The sequence below is a fragment of the Amblyomma maculatum genome, chromosome 4 (assembly GCF_055883805.1).
Source record: "Amblyomma maculatum isolate TAMU_Amacu chromosome 4, ASM5588380v1, whole genome shotgun sequence".
In the NCBI taxonomy this organism is placed as follows: Eukaryota; Metazoa; Arthropoda; class Arachnida; order Ixodida; family Ixodidae; genus Amblyomma; species Amblyomma maculatum.
In genome coordinates, this window is record NC_139347.1 from 12,423,047 (window position 1) to 12,450,367 (window position 27,321).

The 27,321-nt window shown below is 42.6% G+C and overlaps 1 protein-coding gene across 1 annotated transcript in view; it reads left to right on the forward strand.

The window, feature by feature from the left end:
• The first annotated feature begins 12,041 nt into the window (after positions 1 to 12,041).
• The window catches only part of LOC146190304 (guanylate cyclase soluble subunit beta-1-like), a 32,194-nt gene continuing 16,914 nt past the window's right edge, over positions 12,042 to 27,321 (forward strand). The window contains exons 1-5 of the mRNA XM_084599767.1: positions 12,042 to 12,147; positions 14,607 to 14,846; positions 17,282 to 17,447; positions 19,844 to 20,099; positions 26,763 to 27,167. Coding sequence (XP_084455893.1) covers positions 12,063 to 12,147; positions 14,607 to 14,846; positions 17,282 to 17,447; positions 19,844 to 20,099; positions 26,763 to 27,167 — 1,152 coding nt within the window. The 5' untranslated portion in view covers positions 12,042 to 12,062. The remainder of the gene's footprint in view (positions 12,148 to 14,606; positions 14,847 to 17,281; positions 17,448 to 19,843; positions 20,100 to 26,762; positions 27,168 to 27,321) is intronic.

Sequence of the window (27,321 nt, forward strand, 5' to 3'; positions counted from 1 at the left end):
AAAATGATTGTTTACCGAAGTGTGGCCATCCCACTGTAGTTCTAAGCAGTCACACGATCCTGCTAAGACCAGCACCAAATCTTCTTTAGTCAATAGCCGTTTCTCTCACTTGCTCATTCAATCACTCAATCACTTACTGTTCAGGCAAGCCGTAATCTAGCTTTATTTCTGTGACACGATCCTGCTAAAACCAGCATCAAATCTTCCTCAGTCGATAGCCATTTCTCTCACTCATTCAATCACTCAATCACTAACTGCTCAGATAAGCCGTAAGCCAGCTTTCTTTCAATATGGCTCTTTGTGCGGTGGTGCACGCTCTGCAGGAGACAACCTGCTGAACAGACTCGGTGTCCTAACAAAACATTCCAGCATTTTGCGGCTGTGCTAAATATACATAGTTTGCCGAGCTGCAGCCTTAGCCACTGTACTTATACACTGTGACACGGTCCTGCTAAAACCAGCATCAAATCTCTTCAGTCAAAAGCCGTTTGTCTCACTTGCGCATTCAATCACTCACTGTTCAGATAAGCCATAGGCTAGCTTTATGCAATATGGCTCTTTGCGCGGTGGTGCATGCTTTGCAGGAGACAATCTGCTGATTAGACACGCGGTCCTAACCAAGCATTCTATCATTTGGCGGCTGTGCTAAATAAAGATGGTTTACCGAGCTGCCGTCTTAGCCACTGTAGTTCTAAGCTATGACACGATCCTGCTAGAACATGCATCGAATGCTCTTCAGTCAATAGCTGTTTCTCTCACTTTGTCATTCAATCATCAATCATTTACTGTTCAGATAGGCCGTAAGCTAGCTTTTTTGCAATAGGGCTCTTTGTGCGGTGGTGCATGTTCTGCAGGAGACAACCTGCTTAATATACTCGGTGTCCTAACAAAACGTTCTAACATATGGCGGCTGTGTTAAATAAAGATGGCTTACCGAGCTGCCGCCTTAGTCACTGTAGTTCAAAGCTGTGACAAGATCCTGCTAAAGCCAGCATCAAATCTTCTTCAGTCAGTAGCCGTTGCTCTCAATTGTTCATGCAATCACTCCATCACTAACTGCTCAGATAAGCCGTAAGCTAGCTTTCTTGCAATATGGCTCTTTTTGCGGTGGTGCACGCTCTGCAGGAGACAACCTGCTGAACAGACTCGGTGTCCTAACAAAACATTCTAGCAATTGGCGGCTGTGCTAAAAAAAAGATTGTTTACCGAGCTGCAGCGTTAGCCACTGTAGTTGTTAACTGTGATACAATCCTGCTAAAACCAGCATCAAATCTTCTTCAGTCAATAGCCGTTTGTTTCACTTGCTCATTCAATCACTCACTGTTCAGATAAGCCATAAGCTAGCTTTTAGCAATATGGCTCTTTGTGCGGAGGTGCATGCTCTGCAGGAGACAACCTGCTGAATAGACTCGGTGTCCTAACAAAACATTCTAACATATGGCGGCTGTGCTAAATAAAGATGGTTTACCGAGCTGCCGCCTTAGCTACTGCAGTTCAAATCTGTGACAAGTTGGCTTTCGTGCAATATGGCTCTTTGTGCGGTGGTGCACGCTCTGCAGGAGACAACTTGATGAACAGACTCTGTGTTTTAAGAAAACATTCTAGCATTTGGCGGCTGGTGTCCTAACAAAACATTATAGCAATTCGCGGCTGTGCTAAAAAAAGATGGTTTACCGAGCTGCAGCGTTAGCCACTGCAGTTATTAACTGTGATACGATCCTGCTAAAACCAGCATCAAATTTTCTTCAGTCAATAGCCGTTTGTCTCACTTGCTCATTCAATCACTCACTGTTCAGATAAGCCATAAGCTAGCTTTTAGCAATATGGCTCTTTGTGCGGAGGTGCATGCTCTGCAGGAGACAACCTGCTGAATAGACTCGGTGTCCTAAAAAAACATTCCAACATATGGCGGCTGTGCTAAATAAAGATGGTTTACCGAGCTGCAGCCTTAGCTACTGTAGTTCAAATCTGGGACAAGATCCTGCTAAAATCAGCATCAAATCTTCAGTCAGTAGCCATTTCTCTCACTTGCTCATTCATTCACTGACTGTTCAGTTAAACCGTGAGCTAGCTTTTTTGAAATATCGCTCTCTCTACGGTGGTGCACGCTCTGCATGAGAAAACCTGCTGAATAGACTCGGTGTCCAAACAAAACATTCTAACATTTGACGGCTGTGCTTAAAAAAAGATGGTTTACCGAACTGCAGCCATGCCACTTTAGTTCTAAGCTGTGACACGATCCTGCTAAAACCAGCATCAAAACTTCTTCAGTCAATAGCCGTTTGTCTCACTTGCTCATTCAATCACTCAATCACTTACTGTTCAGGTAAGCCGTAAGCTAGCTTTATTGCTGTGACACGATCCTGCTAAAACCAGCATCAAATCTTCCTCAGTCGATAGCCATTTCTCTCACTTGTTCATTCAATCACTCAATCACTATCTGTTCAGATAAGCCGTAAGCTAGCTTTCTTGCAATATGGCTCTTTGTGCGGTGGTGCGCGCTCTGCAGGAGACAACCTGCTGAACCGACTCGATGTCCTAACAAAACATTCTAGCATTTTGCGGCTGTGCTAAATAAAGATGGTTTGCCGAGTTGCAGCCTTAGCCACTGTAGTTATAAACTGTGACACGGTCCTGCTAAACACAGCATCAAATCTGGTTCAGTCAATAGTAGTTTCTCTAATTTGCTCATTCACTCACTGTTCAGATTAGCTGGACTTGCTCGCTTTTGTTTTTCTAAATGGCTCCTCATGAGATGGTGCACGCTTCACAGGAGGCACCTACTGGATAGGCTGGGGTCTTAAAACATCATATAGGCTTCTCTGCCGCATGCTAAAATTGGTTTGTTTTGAGCGACCCCGCTTTTCCGCAATGTAGAAAAAACGATGAGGTGGTGATGTACAGCACTCGCAACGTTTTATGGAACATCCGTGAACGATAAAAATGCTCCTCCGCCATATAGTATACCCGAGAAAAATTTATTTTAATTGTAGACGAGTTACCAGGCCCACAGATGTACACCCGATATGAGGTTTGACACTAAAAAAACATGACTGCGCGCGTGCGCCGTACATCGCTCCCACAGATTTCGTTGCCCTGCAAGCATCAGCTGAAGCCAAGAGAGAGCGCCGCAGTTCATTGCTAGTTGCGCTTCGATGGCGGCCTCGCTGATAGCCATCGTGCCGATGTCCAATAGGGGCAGTCATTTCGCTCGCAACTCGGCCGCAAAGTGCCGATGCAGAGTATTCTATGCCGGATACTCTCGCGGCCTTTTCTACGGCTGTAAAGTTGCACATCAGGGTTTCGTATCTATGCCTTCAAACGCAAGCAGCAATTTTGTAGCCCCGAGTAAAGCCTGAGTGCGAGATAATATCTGCAGACATTTCTACTCTTAAAAATTTTCGGACACTCGAAAGATCAGCCTGCACTTTCTGTGAGATCTTATAAGCACACGTAGGTGTATTTTGACATGGGGATTTTTTATATATCGAGCCAAACGAATGAAATACAGCCTGCCGTGAGTTTCAATTCCGCATGAAGCGCTCTAGAAGGCACTAGCGGTTTATATTTTCATTAGTCACAAAAGCGAGCAAAGAGATATCGTTTTATGAGGAAAAAGTAGCCGCAATTTTTTTAATCGATATTTATTGCCTCAGGGCAGCACTAGAGTATGAGATGAAGGATGAATAAATTATTAAATGAATGGAAAAATGTGTGCTGATTTTATGAAGTCCGGAAGTGAGCGATGATGAGGTCCCTGCGTCCAATTGACATATGAGGCAGGATTCGCTGCTGAAAGGCCAGCTATGCTCAGGTGCCGTATTCGTGTTGGTTTGAGTGCTGGGCAGTCCCACAGCAAGTGATGGATGTCGGCCTCAACATGTTCGTTTTTACAGATCGGGCACCCTGGGCGGGAATATAAGTGTTGGAAGTATGACCACGTCCTAGTGACAGCTGGTGTAAGGGCAACACCGGCCCGGATCCTCCTAAGCGCAACCTCCTCTGCACGGGTGAGACTGCGGCGAAGGGATATCGCACATGGAGGGATAAGTGCACGTGTGCGGCTCCGAAGGTGTTCCTTTCATGACGAAAGGAGTGTAGCGTCGTCCACTGCGAGGAGCCGTGGGATTGATGCATCTTGGTTCACGAGGCGGGTTGCTAAATCAGCTTGACTTTGGGAAGGCAGCAGATCCCGTGGGACCCGCTCAATGCGTATTGACTGCGGGATGCGCGCCGCAAGCTGGTGGATGCGTTGGTAAATTTTAGGGCAGCGGCTGACACGTCGGAGCAGACGTACTGCTTGAAGTGCGTCAGTGCGGATGACAACTTTGGCTGTAGGGAGCATGGTTATGGAAGTCATGGAGCAGAGTGCCTCCTGAACTGCCACGAGCTCAGCGCAGAAAGATATAAGTGGTTCCGAAAGCTGACACGTAGTGGTCTGATTCAGGCTAGGTCTCCGTGGACAGTAGATTGCTGTTTTGGCTTCACAGCCTTGCAGGCTTCCATCCACATACGCTACTATGGAATCTTGATGCAGGTGAGGCAGATGCCGCAATTCGTTTCGGTTCAAGTGTAAACCCATGCAAGGTACAATCAGAGCTGAAAAAAAAACATTGTTGCGCTTTAGAGCAGGAGGAATTTCCACATTGCCTCTCAGCTGTACCATTCTGCAAGCAGAAGTCTTCCAACAGGCAACAGAAAGCCATCTAAAACTTAAGGCTTCTATAAAAGCACCGGCTGCATATGGGTACCACTGTGTAACACGAAATTGAAACACAAAGCGGATTTTTCTTCGACATACTGCTTTAAGGAATTTTAAGATGCCATATGTATGGGTATAATTCTAGGGCAGTCATTTCAGGATTCTACTAATTCTACAACAAGAACATGATGTGCGATTAAGTGGCTGGACTGGTGAAGAAATTCAAATCGCTGCCTAATAATCCGCATTCCTGCACTCTCGCTGTAATTTCCTCACTAAATATTAACCCTTCAAATCTTGCCATGGTATCAACACTGCCAAACGTTTTCCTGGAAGCGCCCTGCACTGCATTGAATACTCATTTCTCCATAAAATGCGGCGGAGTCGTTTTGTAGCAAAGGTGCACTATGCTAATTAGCGGCGCCTTTCGGGTAATTATCAGTATGCGATGTAACTATGGTAACTAGTATGTCTGAGCCATAGAAAAAGTAAAGAGCTAGGCACAAAGGAAGAAAGAACCGCCACAGAATGAAAGAAGAGGGAACGAGAGATGAGGAGGAGTAGAACTGGTCAAGCAACAACAACGATTCGGAAGACGCCTAGAAGAGGCGCCGAATCGCCGATCACACCAATCGGTTTGCAGCCAGTGCATCTGCGACGTGAACGTTCGAGTCGGACTGCGAACCATCTGTTCAGTAGCTTTCGCTAAGCATATCCAGGCTTAACCGAGTTGAGCCGCCATCGATACTTTAGCGTGGTCCTCAATATTGTAACGCGGTTAGCTGTTAGCAAAAAGCTCGAGCATGTCTTTGGCGGGGGTAGTTCACGGGTTACACGCGATACACTGATGGGTCGTCTCAGTGTGTAACGCCTTACGGCTGGCAGGCAGGAGCTGTTAATCCAGGCAGCTCCTTTGAGATCGGAGGTTCAGATGGCAATGAAAAATTATGGGGCCATTTAATTCAGACTCAGACGAGCTTCCCTAGACATGCAGGCTGGTTCTGGCGGCTTGATTGAAACGCATCTCTATACCTGCGTCGGCTGGTCCTCCACGTAATGTACGCGGTAGATTACATCTACTAAGCATATTTGCGGTAAACATCAACTGGTTAAAAACTAATTTATTAAGTGAGCAGCAACCTACATGTTCGATGATAAGAACCAGCATGGCGAGCCTTTTACGGGAGCTATTAAAGCTTGAGTCTCCGTGCAGTAATTTTCTCTTCATCTTGTTCTGCGGAACAGAGTAAAATTGAGCTTTAATTTTTCCTCTGGAGAAACAATTCGGATAGCAGAACAATGAGCGGGAAACATAAAACTGGCGTGATGGTTACAGAGCCACATTGTGCTACATAAATTCTTTTTTCATTACACTTCTTGTCGTTCATCTTATAATTTTTTGTTTGCCTATCCTATTCTTTTTACAAACACCTCCTGTTGTGTGTTGATGAGCTCTCAAAGCAAGATCCCCCAAAATGTATCATAGCTGTTTCCCATCACCCAACCAGCATTTATAACAAATTATAACCTGCATAGGTCGTGCTAGCCATTTGACATTTTTTTTAGCCACGACTAGCTTGTTATGCTCATCCATTCACTTCAGGCACTTGAACACTATAGTGATATTTACTTGACAGGGCTATATGCCCAACGCTGTGTGAGGGTGTAGCTATTTATTCCGTAGAGCGTTTGTATAGACTTGGCAATTGGGAAATATTTCAGACAGCCTCTTTGTCGAGCAGCATGGTTTTATTCGTAAGCAGGATCTTTGTGTTCGCAGACGCCTGCTAGTTTATTCAACAACCTACGCCTTTTTAAATGGTACCGATTAATATTTAGTACATTTGCTTGTTATAACTAAACACCAATGTCAACCAACCATCCGCAACTCGTCTTCCGGTACACGAATAGCTCAGAAGTTTATCTTTCGAGAGATTAGAAAGTTTCGCATCTAGCCTTCTGGGTTTCTTTGTCAGCTTGTATTGCCAGAATCCGCGGAGTGCAGTTGGTTGAATATAACTGCAGTAAAGTGGCAATGGCAAAGCGCTGATTTCTAGCCTCCAAAATTCGCAAAAGAGGACTTCGTGTGGCAATCATTTGTTCTTATATGGTGATGTGCGCGCTTACAATACACATTCAAATACACATTTATTGGCTACGCTTATTGAAATCCCACTCTTATCAGTTCGACGACATTCTCAATAGTGTCATTACACACACCCGCACTCTCAGCACGACTGCTCATGTTATCCAGTATGTCACAGGCAGACCATACTGAGTAAGTTACGCGTTCTATAGTTCGTAATAAAGGGTCTACGCTTGCCTAGCGAGACTACATCGGCTTCGTGGACCATGTAGAGAGCTTGTAAACTGACGATAGAGTTTTGTTGTCATACTAACGTCAGTAATAATGCCGGATAACCTTTTCACCTTTTTGACTACACCTCCTAGTAGATACTCCTATTACATGCGACATATATCATCGCTCGTTAATATATACTGAATTACACTGAAGAATGTTCCTTTAAACTTAAGGTCGTGCGCTGTGCCGACTTCCGCCGATACTTTCTTCGAAAAGATTGCTTCGAAACAAAAATTAATGAATTTTAACGTATTTACTCTATTTTCGCAAACCTAATCAACCCACATAGCTTCGCAAAAATTTCTAGAAAAGAAACGTATGCATGCGAATCTAAGCAGACTTTTTTGCCAGAAGAGAGCGCAGACAATGCTTCCAGCCCGCTTGCTCACTCATTCGAGCTGGAGCCGTTTGAGACCGGACGTGGAGCGCTTTCCACGGCGGAATCTGTAATTCTTGCGTTGCTGCGTTCTGACACTAACGACAGCTGGGGTGAGAGAGCAGCAAACACCAGCCGAAAGAGACCCCAATCACTATATTAGCGTCTTGTCACGAGGACCTAGAAACGGCGCCAATTCGGCGGATCTGGGCAGGTTTCGCAGGCATCGTGGACTCGCGTTACTTTCTTTAGTATCAATTGTGTGGTATCCGGAAAGGTAGCCGGAATTCGTTTGAGGAGAGCTGGCAAAACTTGAAAAGCAAACGCACTACAATCGCGTTTGCGGAAGATGTGTTTGAAATGCATTTGCCAAATAAATTGCCGTCTTCTTGCTTCGTCTCATCAAGATATCGATTAGAAGAAACATGCGGAAGGCATTTTAGAGCTTGTTTAAATCTAAGCCCCCCTCACTATGTGAATCGTCATCAAGACCAGACAGCTGCTTAGACACTAGTAAATACTGAACCTATACCAGCCAAGGACGCATGAGGGGTGAATGGAAAAGAAAAGAAGCCTTCCTCACACGTAACCGGACCGAAAACCTTTAAAACTTGTTAATGAGGCCAGGTACAAAATTTAAACGGCAATAATTTGTCTAAGTCTTGTGCTTGCAACTCACGGGTTTTAAACTGCCGTGTTTATGAAGTACACAGGCGGCCAAGTACGCTGGATGATGAACCTTGACGACATGCGTTAAGTCAGAAAGAGTCACAAGCATTTCCGTTTGCTGCGATGAAAGGAAATCTGAGTTTCATCTAGGAAATAGCCACATTGCTATTTGTTCATTGAGCTTGCGTGCGTGCGTGCGTGCGTGCGTGTGTGTGTGTGTGTGTGTGTGTGTGTGTGTGCGTGTGTGTGTGTGTGTGTGTGTGTGTGTGTGTGCGTGTGCGCGTGTGTGTGTGTGCATGTGTGTGTGTGTGTGTGTGTGTGTGTGTGTGCGTGTGTGTGTGTGTGTGTGTGTGTGTGTGCGTGTGTGTGTGTGTGTGTGTGTGTGTGTGTGTGTGTGTGTGTGTGTGTGTGTGTGTGTGTGTGTGTGTGTGTGTGTGTGTGTGTGTGTGTGTGTGTGTGTGTGTGTGTGTGTGTGTGTGTGTGTGTGTGTGTGTGTGTGTGTGTGTGTGTGTGTGTGTGTGTGTGTGTGTGTGTGTGTGTGTGTGTGTGTGTGTGTGTGTGTGTGTGTGTGTGTGTGTGTGTGTGTGTGTGTGTGTGTGTGTGTGTGTGTGTGTGTGTGTGTGTGTGTGTGTGTGTGTGTGTGTGTGCGTGCGTCCGTGCGCGTGCGCGTGCTCGTGCGCGTGTGTGTGTGTGTGTGAGAGAAAAAGAGAGAGGAGGGAGGGAAGGGGGAGCACCCGAGCATATCACTTTTGCAGTCTCAACTATCCGACCTCCTGTACCGTGGTGATTATATAACTTCATGAATGTTATGCGAACCCCGAATTTTGATTCTGGTGACCTATAAAAAAACTATCGACTTAGAATCAAATTAATACTGCAGTCAATGAGGCGATTTGCGAACCTTTGCTGTGAAGTGAAATAGCAAACATGAAAGCTGAAAATAAAATTTCTTCGTGCAGTCGCACGAACAACTCCGCTGTACGCCACATATTAGGTTCCTAAAGCCTACCATAGTGGAATGTATTTGAATGTTGAGCAGGTTGCGGGCCTTTTTACCGCTCCGATTAAGGCACAAGCTTTATTTCAGTTTATCATTCTAGCCTGTGCTGTTATCTGCCTGTCTGGGGAGCCACTAAAAGAAATAATCTTGAAACCATTTTCTTACTGCAGAAGAAATCAATTCCCTTTATAAACGTTTATCCAGATATGACTCAAAATCTTCCTTCTTGAGGTGCAATAGGATTTTCCTGGTACAAACGCTATGATACCAGCGACTGTCTCAGGCAGTAATCTTAGAGCTCAGAGGCACAGCAATAAATATATTTCTACATACGCTTCCAAGCCACACACGATATGAGTGTGGACATACAAACTCTCAAAAACCAAGAAAAGGACTATAATGAACAGCTGAAAAAAAGGAAAATGCAGTTGCTGAATTGGCAAAAGTGAAATCTTTTGATCTGACACCCCGAGTTGTTGCACATGATGGAGACATCTCCCTCTTCTTTTTTTTTTTTTTTGCTTTTCATAAGCTCGCGAAAAAATAATTTCTGGAGAACGGATAACTAGAGTTTTCTTTATGTGCTTCTTTCGTTTCATAGATCTAACACTTGTTCTTTTATGTTTACAGTGAGCTTCTGTAAATATCTTTCATCTGTGTCTTCTGTTGATCTGTGCTATCCTGATCTTTATGTGTTTTTGTATATTAAGGATGGAATGAATGTTTAAATTAGAAGCCTGTGTAGTAAAGACATTAACCTGAGGTCTTTATTACTTTTGTATTTTTATGCACGTGCTGTCTGTCGCTCTGCTGTTTAAATTTCAATCATAAAAAGGGAGCATGGACATAGTACCTAATATTGTGTGATATAAACTGAAAAAATGCCATGATACATAGCCTCAACATAAGTTGATGACCGCAGCTCATCTAGCACATGCGACTCTGAAACGTATGTTTAATTCGTCGTACCAGGTTACCGGATTTGGTTGCACTGCCAAAAGAATATCGCTCGTGAGCCAAATGCGTGCCTTCAAGACTATCTCTTTGAGCACTTGTGTGTTTAGTCGTTTTGTGAAAGTGGATCTTGGAAGAAATACCACGTCATTAACGCTCATATAATGAAATATATACCGTGGTGCTGCCTTCAACGATGCTCCCAGTCGTCAAGCTATAGTATATAACCGGAAACAGTTTACACAAACATTAATGCGTAGTTGTTCGTTTCTAGGCGTTTGTATGCATATGGTGAGAAAGAATTATGTCAAATGCGTGTCTATGCTGAATTTTAGTGCTAAAAGATACAAGTAGTTTTGCTGCAATTGAGGACAATCAATTACAAAACCTTTCTGTTCAATATTTTTCTCACGTTAAACTACAGTGCCATAAACGCTTCAACCAGCATTTATTTTTCGTGCAGTACGGCTTCATACACTGTGCCCTGGAAGACCTGGTGACAAAAAAGTTTGGACCAGAAACATGGAAAACGCTTCTGTGAGTCGATATTATGAAATTCGTGTTCCCAAAGGGGATATCATCTATACAAATTTTGTCCTCCATAGACTTCGATACATTTTAAAAAAAGATGCAAACTAAATTGAGGCAGTTAGTAGCGGATTGTGCCTATGTTAAAAGAAGAATGACTGATCTATAGGGCAGGGTGAATGACGTTGAGTTTGGAAACGAAACAAAATTAGTAGAGCTAGGTCGGCCAGCCAACTGCATGAATAAGCGAAAGCTCCGGCATCATTGCACTAGCCATATAGCCCTACAAAATGCTGTAGAACTGTCTTAAACTTACTTATCTTCCACCCTCGTCATAGCCCGCAGCTTCCACGGTTGCCACCTTTCAGGTTCTTTGGCTTAGCGTTGCTTTTTTACATCTATAACATCCAAAGTAACACAGCCAGCCATTGTCTCCTGTTTTCCCCTTCCCTCTTTCGTCCCGCACTTTTCGAATCTTTATTGTTTCTATAAAACTGGAAAGAGGTTTTCCTTCTTTCATTTTGACATCTAATACGGCTGGTAGGCGACATATGATTTTAATTTGATAAAAGCTATAGTAAATCAGCTAAATTCAATTATTTTTCATATAATTTTCATCGGGGTTACTGCGACCCCGATGCACAGCCTGCGCGCATGTATTTTCGGGAGTGTGTGAACAGGTTTTTGGAGGAAATGAAAAGGCAGTCATGCACACCAGAATGAATTCAATGGATGGAACTGCTGACAATGCTTAGAGAATTTTAATGCAACAAAGCCTAAGCTATGATGTCTGTAGACGGCATGTGAATGCTTTTCTGTGTGTTTCTTTTGAATTTGTTGAAACTGGAAATAAAAAAATAAACGCCATAGGCGGTGATGTCAGCTGGTATTTGATATAATTTGCTAGGTAATTAAGTCGTACAGCTAATGATGTGGGTTGCAGATAAGATTTAAGGCTATGTGGATAAACAGAGCATAGAAATGATTTTCGCTGTAAATTAACGACGAGCGTCAAGAAAAAATTCTCTTGTTGCTACGATTTGCCTTACAGGTCTCTAAACATTCTCAACAGTGCTTCACACTTTATTGAAAACTAGAAATTTTATATATTAAATGCCAGATATTTATATGTCTATATGTCTATATTATAGATATATATATATATATATATATACATATAAATATAAAATCATAATATATTATATAATATATATTAATTTTTAAATATATATATATATATATATGTTTAAAAATTAATATATATATATATATATATATATAATATATTATGATTTTATATTTATATTATTTACTTTTTATAAAAGTTATAAAAATTATATATATAAGGCAAAGTTGAACGCATATAGAATGCATATCTAGAGAAGCCGGTGCATAAAATAAAAGAGGTCCATCATTTGAACGTCTGTCTAAACTGAACGTTTTCCTCGCCAGGAAAACGTCGGGCATCACGATGCACGGAGCCTCTTTTCTAATGCACAAGGTGTACACGGACGAAATGACGCTGAAGTTGGTGGCCGCTGCTTGCGAAGTGCTCGGTAAGTTAGGCGTAGCATACGTATCAAAGTTGTAGTCGCAGCTTCTTGTAGCATGCGCTGCATTTACTTAGGTATGAGAGTGCTCTCTGGGGAAAACTAGCCAGGCATTGACGCCTACATGACGTTCCCTGAAGCGCGATTTCTGTTCTGTGCATACGCTGCGCTATACAGTGCATAAGCAGAACGAACGTTCACGCACCGGCGAACTTTTGGTATGAAGTATTGAGTCCCTCGAAGCCGCTCTGCTATCATCACGGTGTGACGGCGCGATCTGGTGGGAGCCCAATAAATAAAAGTTCAACAGCATACTGCCACAAACGCTATTGCAGCCTCGGGTTTCTCTTGGCGCATGATATAAAAGGACTACTCCATCTTCATTCTCAGTATGTAACACCAAGCTTTGTAGCTATAATTTATGAACACGGGTCAGCACGCATGCAGTTCTTCAGCAGGGCAGTCTAGGTGTAGAATCGATTAAGCCACTACGTTTGTATGAGAGGTGACATGCCGCAGCCATGTTGACAAAAGCTTTAAATAAAAAACAAAGTGCCATTATCAAAGTCAAAAGTGAATAAACCGGAAGGCATTGCTCTCCGCTGACCCACTTTCCGAGAAGCACAAAAAGAAAACCTTACCATGCCTTCGACCTTGACTAAAAATTAGGAGGTACTTTACGAGCCAAAGTAATGAAAGGTAAAAGCGTTTCGAGAATGTTCCGAACTCCGACCACGAACGGCAAAGTAATGTCTCCTGACCTCCTAATTGGTGATTAAGTACTAATTTTCAACTAATTAGCGATTATTTGTGATTAGGCACTAATTAAATTTTGACTAATTGGTGGTAATGAGTAATGAAGTATTATTCACTGTGACTAAATTGTGAATAATTAGTTATTTAGTACTAATTTTACTTCTGACTACTTAGTGATAAGGAGTGCTAATTAACTTTTGACTAGTTAGTGATTATCATTCACATTAGCATTGGCTTTAATTGCCCATGCCGTGATGGTGCCCTCTGATTGGTCGAGAAGTTTGTGATGTCACCCCGCATCGACCAATAAGAGCCGCTTCAAAAGCGGTACACCTTTTGTTCACGACAACCACGATACATTAAAGGCTTTCGCCCTAAAATTGAAACCCTAGGCGAAGCAAACAGGTTAGCTTCGCTTGTCCCTAATTTAGATCTACCAGGGTGTAAATGAACAAATCTCCCCAAAATGAAGTGGATTGTTGGGTGAGTTGGTTAGACATTTCGCTAAAACAGCTCTTGAAACTCGTACAGATAGAAAGACAAACACACATTGCACTGTACGGACAGCGGACGTTTTAATCTTGAAGCATGCCTTTATATACACAGAGAGTGACAGAAAGTGGACAACCAGTTCCGTCGCGTGACATAAAACGTCATCCTCTTCCTTCCAAAAATGCCCTTTCCTTCCATGAAGTATTAGGGAAGTGCTACTTACGCATGTTTCTTTACTATTTGCTATGCTTACTGTCTCAATAATCTCTCTGAAGAGAAATAACAGAGAGAAATAAGAGAAATTATTGAGGCAGTAAACATTTCAGATGGTAAAGAAACATGCGTAAGCAGCACATCCCTAATACTTCATGCGAAGGAAAAGGATCTTTTGGAAGGAAGAGGGTGACGTTTTATGTCAAGCGACGAAACTGGTTGTCTACGCTCTATCACACTCTGAGGTTATAAACACATGATTCATGAATAAAACCTCATTTGTAAGTTCAGCACAATGTGAGCTTGTCTTTCTACATGTACATGTTTCTAGCGCTGTTTTAACATAAAACCCTCCCCTAATTCCCTAGCGAAATTGATGTCTCGTTTGATCCTCGCATTCATTCTACATACAGGCAATGGTAGGATGAAATTAGAGTGTGTGCAGCCATAGCATGCGCCAGCTAAAATTCGAAACTGCGTCTGGTTTCAGGACAACGCTTGGTGTAAGGCTTCTTCCAGCATTAATCAGATTGAAAAATATCGAATTATTTCCATCTCAATGTAATCCTCTATAACAAATTTTCAACATTCTCGGAGACTATCCCGGTAGCTGATAACGCTTGATATAGAACTGCAACACACTCTCTCACTGTGCAGTAAAACTCATCGACTTCATGAAGTTCCAACTGCGAAACCAGTCCCCCTCCCTTTTTCACTAAGCTTAATGGCAAATATCTTGAATAAAAAGACTCTCGCTGTGCTGTGCACATAGTCGTGTTCATGAACTGCCATCTGAGCCGATCGTTTATTTATCCTAAGCAAAAACGCGGTACACATACGCCATCTCGGCGAGTGCGGCTAAGCTTCGCCAGCGTAGTATCCGTCGACTCCACCCAGCGACTTGACAAAATTCGCAATGCTTTTGCATTTCAGCATCTAAACAGAAATATCTGTGCCTTTGTAATAATTGACGGTGAGTCTAAATTGAATGTTCTCTGCCGAAGGACTGGACCTGGACACGTGCCTAGAGGCGTTCGGCGAGCACTTCCTGTACTTCTGTCGGCAGCACGGCTACGACCACATCCTGCGTGTGCTGGGCTCCAACATGGCCGACTTTCTGACCAACCTAGACAACCTGCACGACCACCTGGCCTCCACCTACCCCGGGATGCAGGCGCCCTCTTTCCGCGTGACTCCTGGACCCAGTGGTCAGATCCTGCTGCACTACTACAGCGACAGGAAAGGTGTGTTTCTCTTATATACAGCCATTGCTGCTGAGGTGGGGTATACCTGAACTTCTACCAATGCAATTATCGCGATTATATTCGCCCTGTGTACTGACTCAACAATACGCTTCAAGTGCGAAGTGCGCCCTGGGAACCAGCACATTTACCGGTAATGTCCACCAGTGCCACAGACATGCATATGCAACATTTTGATTGCTGTATTATTAAAACGGAAGCCATCAAACGGAGCATACGATAACATTTTGCACGTTGGGATTTTAAGAAATGTAACACACACGGGAGATGCGCCCCAGACATCCTCAAAGCGTCTAGTGGTATCCATTCCAATCTTACAGAAAATGCCAGTCGCTTCACCTGGTTAATTGTGCAGGATCCTTCAAGTGAAAAAGGGATTGGCGTTTTTCCGCTCAGCCAACACCTGTTCAAAACCAAGAGATCGGGTGGCAGTAACAATTTCATCAAACAAGAATATCTGGCTATACAGGGGTAAGCAAGACGAATGAGATTAGGAACCCTTGGGGGATTAGACGTCCTCGGCTCGCAGGAGATCAGGTCAGTTGGAGAGATGTGAGTGGGGCCGTGGCACAGCAGTAGGTATATTTAGGCTATTTCTAATGACAATGAATGTTATAACATTGCGAGTATCTTCAGACTAGAAAAAATAGGGCAAGGGAAGATTAATTCCGTTTACGACTGCTTCTATCATAAGCAATTCCATACTTATCAAGAATTACCGAGGCTATACCGCCTCTCGGCTGCGATTGACCTAACAAAACATCTAATCTCGGTAAACAGCAAAATAATTGGCGACCACATTGATGCAATACAGTCTTTTAACGGTGAAATTTGGCGTTAACGTTTGACGTAAAGGTATGGTGTCTAAACAGAGGAGTGTATTGCACTCCTGGAGAACAGAAATTGGTGCTTGTATGAAAGCACGTAGTCGTATGAAAGCATATAGATATCGCATATGATATTTCCTATGGCATAGCAGATATCATATGCGATGACCTACAATTGCGGATAACAATTTAAATAAAGAACAACAAGTAATGTCTAAATAACCGCTCTCAGCGGGAATCGCACTTTTCAAACTTCACATAAAAGGGAAGCACATTAGTCATCAAGGCTTTTCACAGATAGCGCCGGCATTTTTTCGAAGCGCCACGTGTTTTTGAAGTAATATTTATAGCTTTATCCTCGCGTTGTACTTATGCTAATTACACAGTCGGTGTATTGCGTATTTGTAGAACTAATTTCCTGTACCCAATGTATGGAATATCTTTGTAGGAAATGCTTTAGAGCATCGTAAGGCTGCAGTATAGGAAGCAAATGGCGCTCAGAGTGGTAAAACGTGCTACCAGAAAGGTGTAAAGCTCCTTTGCCACTGGAGACTCGACTTATAGGCTGATAATAAAGCTTATTATTTGAAAAGTGAATAATTCACATGAAAGTTAGTATAGATGCTGGTCACCGAAGCCAAATATCATAGACATGAATAGCTTGCTCCCTAGCCTTCTCTCGCATTTACCTTTTATTTTACCAAATGGTATTTTTATCTCTCAGTGTGTCAATAAATGCGGCGTATATTTCTTGCCGCAACAGGTATTGATATTAGTGCGCGTACCTTATTTATTTCCTTGATGAATTCAATCTTTCCTTGAATTCCTTGAATTCCTTGATGAAAGCAATCTTTCCTGGAACTCACATATAAATAACATATGCTCCTCTTCATTTAAAAAGCTATGTTGATTCAGAGGAATAAATAAGAAATTCTCCTTCTCACGTAAAACTGCTTACTTATAACGCTTACATCAGGCCAAAGCTTGAGTATGCTTCGGTTGTATGGGACCCATTTACTAAACTTAACATCTATAAATTAGGAAGAGTTCAAAGAAAAGCTGTTAGGTTTATCTATTCAAAATTTAAAATCACCGACTCCCACATAGAGATCATGGCGGCTAACAATATTGAATCACTTTAAACGCGAAGAGGAAAATGTCGCCTTGAGTTTCTTTATTCTTTACTTAACCATAGGTTAGCTTTGGATCCTTCGCAGCACATATCCCCTCTGTCCACACGGCATACCCGACATCATCACATTCACTCATTGACACCGTATTTTGCGAAAACGGGCTGTTTTAAATATTCTTTTTTTCCGCGTACAATATCCAATTGGAATCATGTTATGGCACTTTCAGAGTTTCGCAAAACTTGTCGCCTCATTTTTATGCCTATTTCTTTTGATTGTGTTCTGTATCTTTTGAGTTTTCTTAACAATAAATGCCTGTCCTGCTTGGACCCGGAAAAGGGTCTGCAGTATATACTAAATAAATAAATAAATAAATTTACTTCGGCTTTGCACCAAAAAGCCTATTTCACTTTATGTTTCGCTATGGTGTGTTTTTTTGTTTTCCCCGTATCATATTCAGGGCTCCATCCTATTGTGCTAGGCATCGTCAAGGTAGTCGGAAGAGAATTCTTCAACACCGAGGTTTGTGCAAACATCTCTGTTGTGTCGGAGTTCGGAGACAAGGCCCACGTAACCATAGAAGTCACTGAGAAGGAGACGCATGGCAAGAGCTGCCTTCTTCCGAGGTAAGCTGAGTTGTCACATCGACTGTTTGCACATGAAAGTTTTTAAGGCAATTTTCGCTTATCCTTATGCGACGCTCGCTTGGGCATAGCAAATAAAGAAGCAATATTTACCACCGTGACATTCTGGAGGCAAACGCCGGCCACAAGACTGTCAGTTCCGACAGTCGTGGTTAATTTTTGTAGAATTCCCTCCATATTCTTGATAATACCCTTTTATCGGTTTCATCTAAATTAAGATGAATTCCTACGTTATGAGGAATGCGGGAAGCTAAGTTAAATGTCGTATGAAGCATAATGTGAACGCAGGTGAGAATTGGTGGATCACTGTATGGGGCTGACGTGACTGATGAGATTTGTTTACCCCTTCGTGAACTTGTATTTCAGTTATTGCAGGAGGAAGTGGGGGGGGGGTCTGTACAATTGAGTACTAGGACAAGAGGAATATGATGTATTATCAGCGTCAAATGAAATGCGAACAGCGGAGGGTGTGAAGAAAGGTCCACTCAAGAAGTATGCTTGTCGTCATCAGATATAAGGCGCGCTCATCCGGTTTCCGATAATTTTGCTTTTGTCATCTTTTATATTTCGCTTTGTCGTTTTGTCACTGCGGCTCCACGTTCACTGTTTAGAGAGGTAACGACGGACTTGCTCAACGTGGTTTAGCTGGTGGGCAGCGGCTGTGGCCCGCCTGCTTCAAGCGGGCGCTCTCTGCTCATTTGTCTGCAGCGCTCTGATTTTTCTTTCGTCGTCGCGCTTGCTTCACTCACGCACGTCAATCGGCTGCCGCTAGCGAATCCGCGCTGAGAAAGTCACCACCTCTGTAAGAATGAATGCGGTTCCACTGGCGAAACGATAATCCCAATTTAATACATGACAGAAAAGTATCGTAAACCCGATGAGCGCGTTTATTTAAAATACCGACAGCCGAACTGCCGCGGTTAAACTTTTTTTCACGCGCTTCACTGTTCGCATTTCCTTTGACGCCAATATTGCGCCATAGGCGTGATGATCAAATGACTCCACAACTAAAAATATCAATTGAGTAATTACCTTTGAGTTCAAAGATCAATATTTTATTGCCGATATTTATCTTCATCAACATCAAATGTGAGCCCTAGCTCTTTTTATTTTTTTTTATAACCGGTGGAGTGATACGCAACACCAAACGGCAGAAATTAATGCGTATTTAAGAGCTCCTCGAGTTGGCTTTCCTGCACTACATAACTATATATATAGACGTTGTTACGTATTTGGATGTTATCAGCATTATGTTTTGAATATTATAAAATATACAAATGGTGTCTCTATTGTTAGAGCATAAATTGCCGTAGACGCCGTTTTATGGGCTTGCAAAGAAAACAATCCAACTCAGCAAGACTTCGAATGCGTGTTTTTGACGCTGGAGCATTAGGACCACATAACCAATTAGGGAGGGATTAGCTTTAACGTTGAAGGTCTTTAGGTTTTGAGTAAAATAGTGGCCCTGAAGCGATTGTAAAGTTTAGTTCGTTACTTCAGGTTATCTCAAACAATATTTCATGCTTGATATCGGCTTGCTTTAAAACCTACTTGTGCAGACCGCAGAGACCTATCTCGCGTAGTTTTAAAGATGCATGTCTGCGAACTACAAAAAAAAAAAAAAACTCGCCATGTATGCACGCTATGATCTAAATGAGAGTACAATTTTCTCGTTCTTGCTATGTTAACACGTCATCCTTTCAGAGCACAGCTGCACAAAAAAAAAATGCAACTTGCCTGCTATTCGTCAGAAAAGTGGGTGAATGGATAGCGATTTTCAAATCCAAATTGGATGCGCACAGTTAATCAATAAATCGAACAATATCTTATAGTCACTCGCGAAAACAGCGTACAGCTAGTTGGAGCGTTGGAACTCATGATGTTAACGATGTAGCTGATCAGGATATTAACATGTGATCTTTATGTCATACTCCTCTAACAATAGGATTTAGCTACTAAGGATGGCGGCAAAAAAACAGCGGAGCACCGCAACCGATGCGATCGGCGCCATTAACGAGCAATGGGTCCTGATATACGGCATTAGGAATGGGAATAACTCGTTGAACCTGGCTCAGCAATAAGTACAAATGGTACTAATGAGAAAACAAGGCAGTACCAGGATTGCTGGAGTTAACAAAGCTAAAGCTGTGATGCCCTATTGTGAAAACAGCAATTACACAGAGCTAAAATAAGTGATTAAGAGAAAAGAAATCATGTTTTGCTCTAAAATCGGTTTCGCAGAGATAACGCCTGCCAATGTTTCTGATTTTTCCAAGGTATTCCTTTTATGCCGGAGGACTTTCACACAATGTTCACCCTATATACTAGCAAAATTGATTCTCATGTTTGTCCCTTTCGCCCCCACTGTTTCTCGGTAGCAACGCATCCGAGTCGCTGAGCAACCGCCCCGAGGACCTTCCCATTGGCGTTCGTACCATGTGTACGGCGTTCCCATTCCACGTGCTGTTTGGCAATGACTTCAGCATCGTGCAGGCGGGTAACGGCCTCCTACGTCTTGCTGGACACCGCTGGAAGGAGAACCGGGAACGCCGGATCAAGTTTGACGACATCTTTGAAATCACTCGTCCTGTCATCGAGTGCACTTTCGAGTCGATACGGAGCTATTGCAACCAGGTTCGTGATCGAAGTTACGTGTGCAATTTCTCTTTTAGGGTATTTTGTCTAAACCATATACATGCGTCCAGATGAATGCTAGAAGGTTCTCGAGATGGGCTTGCGAGTGGAATGTTGCTTCGCACTACACAGGGCGGAAATTAACATTGCGTTTTTTAAGCTCCTTGCCTCTAGGCTGCATTAAATCTCGGTCTTATAAAATTTTTAAAGTGAATAAGCAAATTAAGCAGACGACTAGCTTTCAGGACAGATATTGTGGGATCTCCTGGAGCTTATTTGGCACCAACATAACAAAATCATTCTTACTGGAGATTACAATTTTCCCGGCATCGCATGGCAACATTTTGATAGCGGAGTAACGGATAGAGCTAGTGCAGAGGCATTACTTGATATGGCCGTCAATTTCAGTTTGAAAAAGACAATCCTAGAACCAACACGCGTCACTTGTTCAACAGGTAGTACCCTGGACATGACTTTCATAAGCGATGACATTCCACTTAGCTGCTATTCTTGGGAAGTGATAGACGGTACATCTGACCACAAGGCAACGAAGTGCTCCATATCGCTATTCCAAATGTCGCAACAAAGAAAATCAATTACCCAGATCTATAACTGGTCTCGGGCGGATGATGTAAGCATTCTGGATTATTTTGATAGCTCCTTTGAATGCTTCTCCCAACGATCCACTGATCATACAGTGTCAGTAAATGAACTGTGGCTCTCATTCAAAGCCATTGCCCAGCATTGCTTATCGGCTTTTGTTCCTACCTAAGTAAAAGTGGTACGGCAGAATAATCCTTGAATTTGAAGAGAAATTATTCACTTAAAACGCAAAATTTCAAGATTATGAAAACTTAGAAATAAGACCCCACTGCCTAGCTATAGTATCAAAGTTCGCGAGATGTCGAAAACTTTGAAAGAATGATTAAACAATGCAAAGCATAAACATATTAACATTACGCTGAAAGAGTTTATCAAGCCGTCTTCGAATAAATTCTGGTGTTATCTATCTTCCAGGGCGCGTAAGAAGAGCAATTTACCGCCAAAGGACGCTTTGCAAAAGGCTAACGACTTTAACAATTATTTTAAATCAGTCTTCACTCTTGATGACGGCATCACGCCTCAACTGTCATTTGATAATCATGTTAGTTAGATAAACTCGAAGATTTAATATTAACCCAGCCCGGTATTTTCTCTTTACGACTCAATATTGATGAAAAAAAGTCTAATGGCCCTGACAACTTAACAAATGCGTTTCTCAAACGATATGCAGAGTGGATTTCGAGGTACTTACTAGTGATTTAAAAGAAGTCCCTTGAAACTTCTGAAGTGCCTAAAGATTGGCAAGTAGCTAAAGTTGTTCCGATTTTCAAATCAGGTGATAGTTCGAATCCCTCAAACTACCGCCCTGTTTCACTCACATGCACTGCATGTAAGATACTTGAGCATATTATTCTTAAACACTTAATAGCATTTGTTGAACGAAATAATATCTTACACCCGAACCAGCATGCAATTAGAAAAGGTCTGTCAACGACAACACAGCTAATAGAAACCATACATGACCTAGCCCTCACAATCGATAAACGTGGACAGATTGATCTGATATTTTTAGACTTATCAAAAGCTTTTGATCGCGTATCCCATAAAAAGTTACTTTACAAAATCGACAGCTATCTCGGCATCTGCAATGTAACCAAATGGTTGGAAGCGTATCTTTCAAGTCGTCGTCAGTTTGTATTTTTTGAAAACCAGTCTTGAGATCAAGCTGATGTACTTTCTGGAGTACCGCAAAGCACAGTCCTTGCACCGATCCTTTTTCTCCTGTATATCAATGACATAGCACGCGGCCTTAATGTGACAATTCGAATGTTTGCTGACGAAGAAAGTATTACCTATGAAGATCAGCTTGCATTACAAGCTGCACTTACATCAATAGACGACTGGTGTCAGAACTGGCAAATAAAAATTAACAATGAAAAGTCCGTCTTCATGGCTGTAACCAGAAAGCAAAATCCAGTTTCTTTTCCTTATAGTATACAGCACACACCGATAAAACAAGTGAGTGAATATAAGTACCTAGGAGGGATACGCTCATCAGACTTGTAATGGGAGAAACATGTTACATTTATAATAGGCAAGGATCTTTCTGCTCTCCATTCATTAAAGCGCGCAATCAGCTCTGCAGTACCAGATACGAAAATTCTGGCTTACGCAACACTAATTCGTCCTATACTCGAATATAGCATAATCGCCTGGTTCCCATATACGAAACAATGCATACAAAAATTAGAGAATGCCCAATGCAAATCATTAAGATTTGTATACAATAGATATAGACGTAATGATTCACCAACCGAACTTTTGAATCAAGCTGGCTTTCCAAATATAAGTGCTCGTGCCAAGTTAATGCGCCTTAAGTTTATATTCCTTCGGTTAAATGATTACCTCAAAATGGACGCCAGTCGTTTCTTGTACCCTTCGACTTCACGCAATACACGTAATAAACATTGTAAACATTTAAATGAATATAGGTTCAACAACGATACGTTTAGGTATTCATTCTTTCCCCAAGCGGTTAGAGACTGGGATTCTCTGCCTGAAGATATTGTGAAGTCTACTACGCTTTCTTCATTCATCTCTAAGTTGTGCAGTGTTGTTTATGATTCATAAGGACGATTAGTGTGAATCTCGTCATTGATGTGAATGTTGTTTAATATGTTCTTTGTGTGTGCGTTTTATTTCAACATTCTGGTAATTGACTAGCTTTATGTCACTGGTTCGAATTGTTTGATGTTTTTTTTTTGTTCTTTGTTTTGTTCCTGAAGGGCACCTACAATTTCTGTTACATCTTTTTTCTTGTTCCTTTTATATAATACAATCTCCCAAACCTGCGACAGCCTCAACCGAGGCTAGCAGTATGTTGTAAATAAAAAATAAATAAGTGTAATCTACTAAAGTGCTTCTTTACCCGATTGCGTATACGTCCCACATGAAGGCACATTCTGCTTACTTTGGTATTGCTATAGGTCGCCACAGCGAAATCCCTCGACCACGCTCGCACTATGCTCACTTTGTGTGCATGTGTTCTTCAGGCCGGTGCTCTACGTTGCACTGTTTGGGCAGTAAGTGTATTTTCTTTCTTTTTTTTTTTCTTGGGGGGGGGGGGGAGGGGGGCGTTCACCACGTCCCTCTCTTATCTCCGCCCATGCTTCACGAAAAGAAGGTTTTTTTTGCGGCATTTGCTTCCTTCTCTCCGCGTTGTGCCGTTCCCGCAGCGCAGTGGCCTTCGAATCATCTCTCGTTTGCGTGAGTGGGCTATCAGCTCACTACTGGTTCTGCCCCGCTGCTCGCACTCTCCGCCGAAATAGGCACATCAACCTTTTCATTCTCACTCTCTGCGTGACTGTCCCACAAAAAGGGCAGTGTATTAGATGCCGGAATATAGCAAAATAAAATACAGCAACAGAAGAAGTGCGTTGAAAGATTGTTCCGGCTCCCCTGTAGTCATCATCTTTCACCCTCGTCCCCTTTCTACTCTTCCTATGGCGTTCTTGTGTTTCTTAGTCTAGCATCCTCTTATCTTCCTTCTCCCTCCTAAGTGCGTCTGGAATGTCATCGGGCTGGAGTCCTTAATTCTATGTGGACGAGAAGGGGCCTAGAAGCAGACTCAAATGCTGCACTGAAATATCGGAGCTTATAGTATTTCATAAAGACAACTTACATGCGCCCTTGGCGATAGTCATTATAGAGGCTACGACGGTGACAGAAGTCCAGAAGATTAGGATCCTGAGGTTCAGGCTACTGACTCTGAAAACGCTCCAGAAATCGACCAGCTCAAATGGCAGGTCCACCAAAGAGTCAAACTAATACAAAAAATCGCCATTAGAAGAAAAAGCATGAAAGAACATGACCTCTCCAAACTCAAAGACGCCTTCATCATAAGTATCACTTACTTCCTTCCGTTCTTAAATCTCAAAGGCGACGAGGTGGAGAGAGCCGACGCCATCATTATAATGGCTTAAAAAACAGTCATGAGCCTAGTTCGCTCAACTCCTAAAGGAGAGCGACTCAAACTCAGCGCCACAATACCAACGAGAAACCCAAAGAAGCACAACAAGCTGCCCAAATAAGGCATATATGTCTAGCATGCCAGCAGGTAGGACAATTCTTAACAGACTAGGTATTGAGGGAGAACTTTTACAAGACTTCCCTTGAGCTATTGCAAGAAAAATCCGAGAGATGATCACCGTCAAACCTTTCACTCGAAACATGAACCCTCACGCACATCACATCCGAAAAGACGCCCAAGCGAAGAGCCTGCACAAATCTATGAGCCGGCTGCAGGATGTCTCCTGCCTCGACACTGCTGAAGACGCAGACCATAATAGGTATTCTATATGGGGGATTAGACACCCCTGCGTTAGCCGAGCCAGACTGGTTATCAATCATTCAAAGTATCTTTATTTCGCAACTTTACAAGGCGAAAAACGTGGCAGGAAAAAAGCTGCGTCCTTGCAGCTTGACTGCGCTTCTGCAGCTGACTGCGGTAGCAGCTGACTGGAACGGCCTTCCCCACGATATCGCTGCCATCACCTGCCCTGGAACATTCATGACTGCATTGAACACCTGTACTTCATAAAAACCCACCCCTTATGTAACACCCCGCAAGGGGTCTTTAAGGAAAATAAAGTGATGTGATGTGATGTGAAACGTATTACATTATAAACAAAAGAAATATATTTACACGTCACGTACCAGTACAAGAGCATATGGGCATGCAGAAAATTAAAAATCACAGTGGTATTCGAATGAAAAACTAAAATGCTCATAACACACTTTTCATAAAAATATATAAAAAATGAAAAGTTAGCATCTACAATATTATTGAAGGTTACAATAATATTTATATACTGCGCTCTACATAAGGTGTAACAGTAATGAATGCTGAAGTTAATAAAACAATTAATAAGATGGCGGAGACGGCTTCCTCATCTAGACCACTAGCCACGGAGGAAGCTGCCATTGCCGCGGTCATTGCCTTTACTAATGCTGCTACCGTAGCAGGCGACTCCAAGTTGGCTGTCAGCAACTTTATAAAAGGTACGGTTTTCAATAAATAAATAAGAGAATCTCGCCTCTTCAAGGATATTGAACTAATATGGACACCAGCTGATGTGGGGAATCCGAGAAACGAGGATGCCCACAGACACACTCGACAATTAGCCGGCCGAGTGGTGGCGTAAAATAAAGAACCGGAACCCTTCTTTGGACCTCTCATATCATACGCCAAACTCAATGCACATTACAAACCAATAAAAAGAACCCTCCCACCATCCCATAAAACAATGACAAGATACCAGAAAGTAGTATGAAGACAGCTACAGATGGGGACCCTCCCCAACCCAAACCACATATCAAGATTTATAAATAAGACTATGAATTCCTTTTGTCGCTTTTGTGTCGAGAAAGACATCTTCGACCATATTATCTGGATGTGTAAAGTCGGTAAGCCTCACTGAGAACTGTTGCGGATCCCTCTAAAGCAGCTTGGGATAATCTAAGGTCCCGCGATGACCCGGACATTCAGTCCAAGGCCATCGAATGGGCCGGCGTAGCCAAAAGTCTCCACGACCTGCAGCACGCTAGCTAACTGCCCTCAGTCCTCCAACCTTATTCAAAATAAAGTTTCATCAAGCTCCACTATTCTCTCTGTCTACCTTTTTCTTGTGACATCATTTTCGGACACCAGCTAGAACAATTGTATTTAAAAATGATATAGACTGCAGAAGCTGATTAGTATGACGTCGTGAAACAGCCAACTGCAATGTTAAATAATATAGCGTGCAACTTCAGAAGAAGCGAAAATTTATCTCGGACTGTTCATTGTGGAAGCAATTAATTTATTTATTGTATGCTTCGTCATTTCAAGGAAACGTCCACATTTAACCGTTGCAAAGAAGATGGCGGTTTATCATTTGGCCCTGTCTAATATAGCTCTAGAGTATGACTTGCATTTCATTTATTTTACGGATTGTTCTTGTTCCTTCTTGTGTACTAATTGCCAATATGCACGTTTATTTGACACTCAGCCGTTCCCTGGCACATGCTGGCATCTTACATTTCACACCCTCTTCCAACAACTCTTCTTTGGTTTTCAAGCGCTATCTGAGATTTTAAGCACTTGGTTTACAAATAAGTAGCTCTCTCATTACTACGCACTGCTTCTAAACAGTATATAGTTTCTCGCTGATATTGCTGCTATAAATAATTATGGCCATTCAGTAAAGCAGCTTACACAAAGTTATTCACAGTACACTAATTTCTCTTCAAAAACGAAAAAAAATTAAAAATGGAAAAGGAAGAGTACATTTAACGTATAATTTATGATGGGACAAACAAACACTATTCCTTCTTTGAACGCGTGAAGCTAAATATGTGGGTAATTTAGCAGGTTGCGAAATATTTTGCTCCATCCACACCTTTTCCCGTCCATTCTAACCCTCCTTTCTCACCTGATTTCCCGTGGCTTTCCCGCTCCGGTTACTCCGCTTACTCAAAATACTACTAGTACTACAACGAGGGCTAAAAACGCCACGCACAGAGCGCAGCCACTTTATATTTGTGTCTGTGAAAATAATTACCTGGCTGTCCTCCACACAGGTTTTCGTGGTGCAGACAAAGGAAGGCCTGCTCAAGCCCCGAAGCACAGCTGGCGTAAACCCTGTGAACACTGAAAGGGAGAACAATCCCGCAGCTCCTCCTCCGCCAGTGCTGCGTCTCAAAGGCCAGATGGTGTCCGTGGAGGAGACGCACAGCATCCTCTTCCTGTGCTCGCCGCGCGTAAAAGATATCGACGACATGCAGCGTATGGGGCTATTCTTCAGTGACTTGGCCATCCACGACCCGGCGAGGGAGCTCATCCTGCGTTCCCACCATCACCGCGGTGAGCGAGAACTCATTGAGAAACTGGACGAGGCCACCAACCGACTGCGCATGCTCCAGTCCAAGTTGGACGAAGACAAGAAACGTACCGAGGAGCTGTTACACGCCATTCTGCCTGCTAAGGTGAGTTTTCTAGCGCTCTCACTATTTCCCGTCTCTATGTTTTTTTTTTCACTGATCTGCTGTTGATCAAGCATTCGTTTTAATAAAAAAAAAATTTCACTGTATACATTAGTGAAGCCCGTTATACTAAGTGGCACAGGCAGAGGCTCTTTAT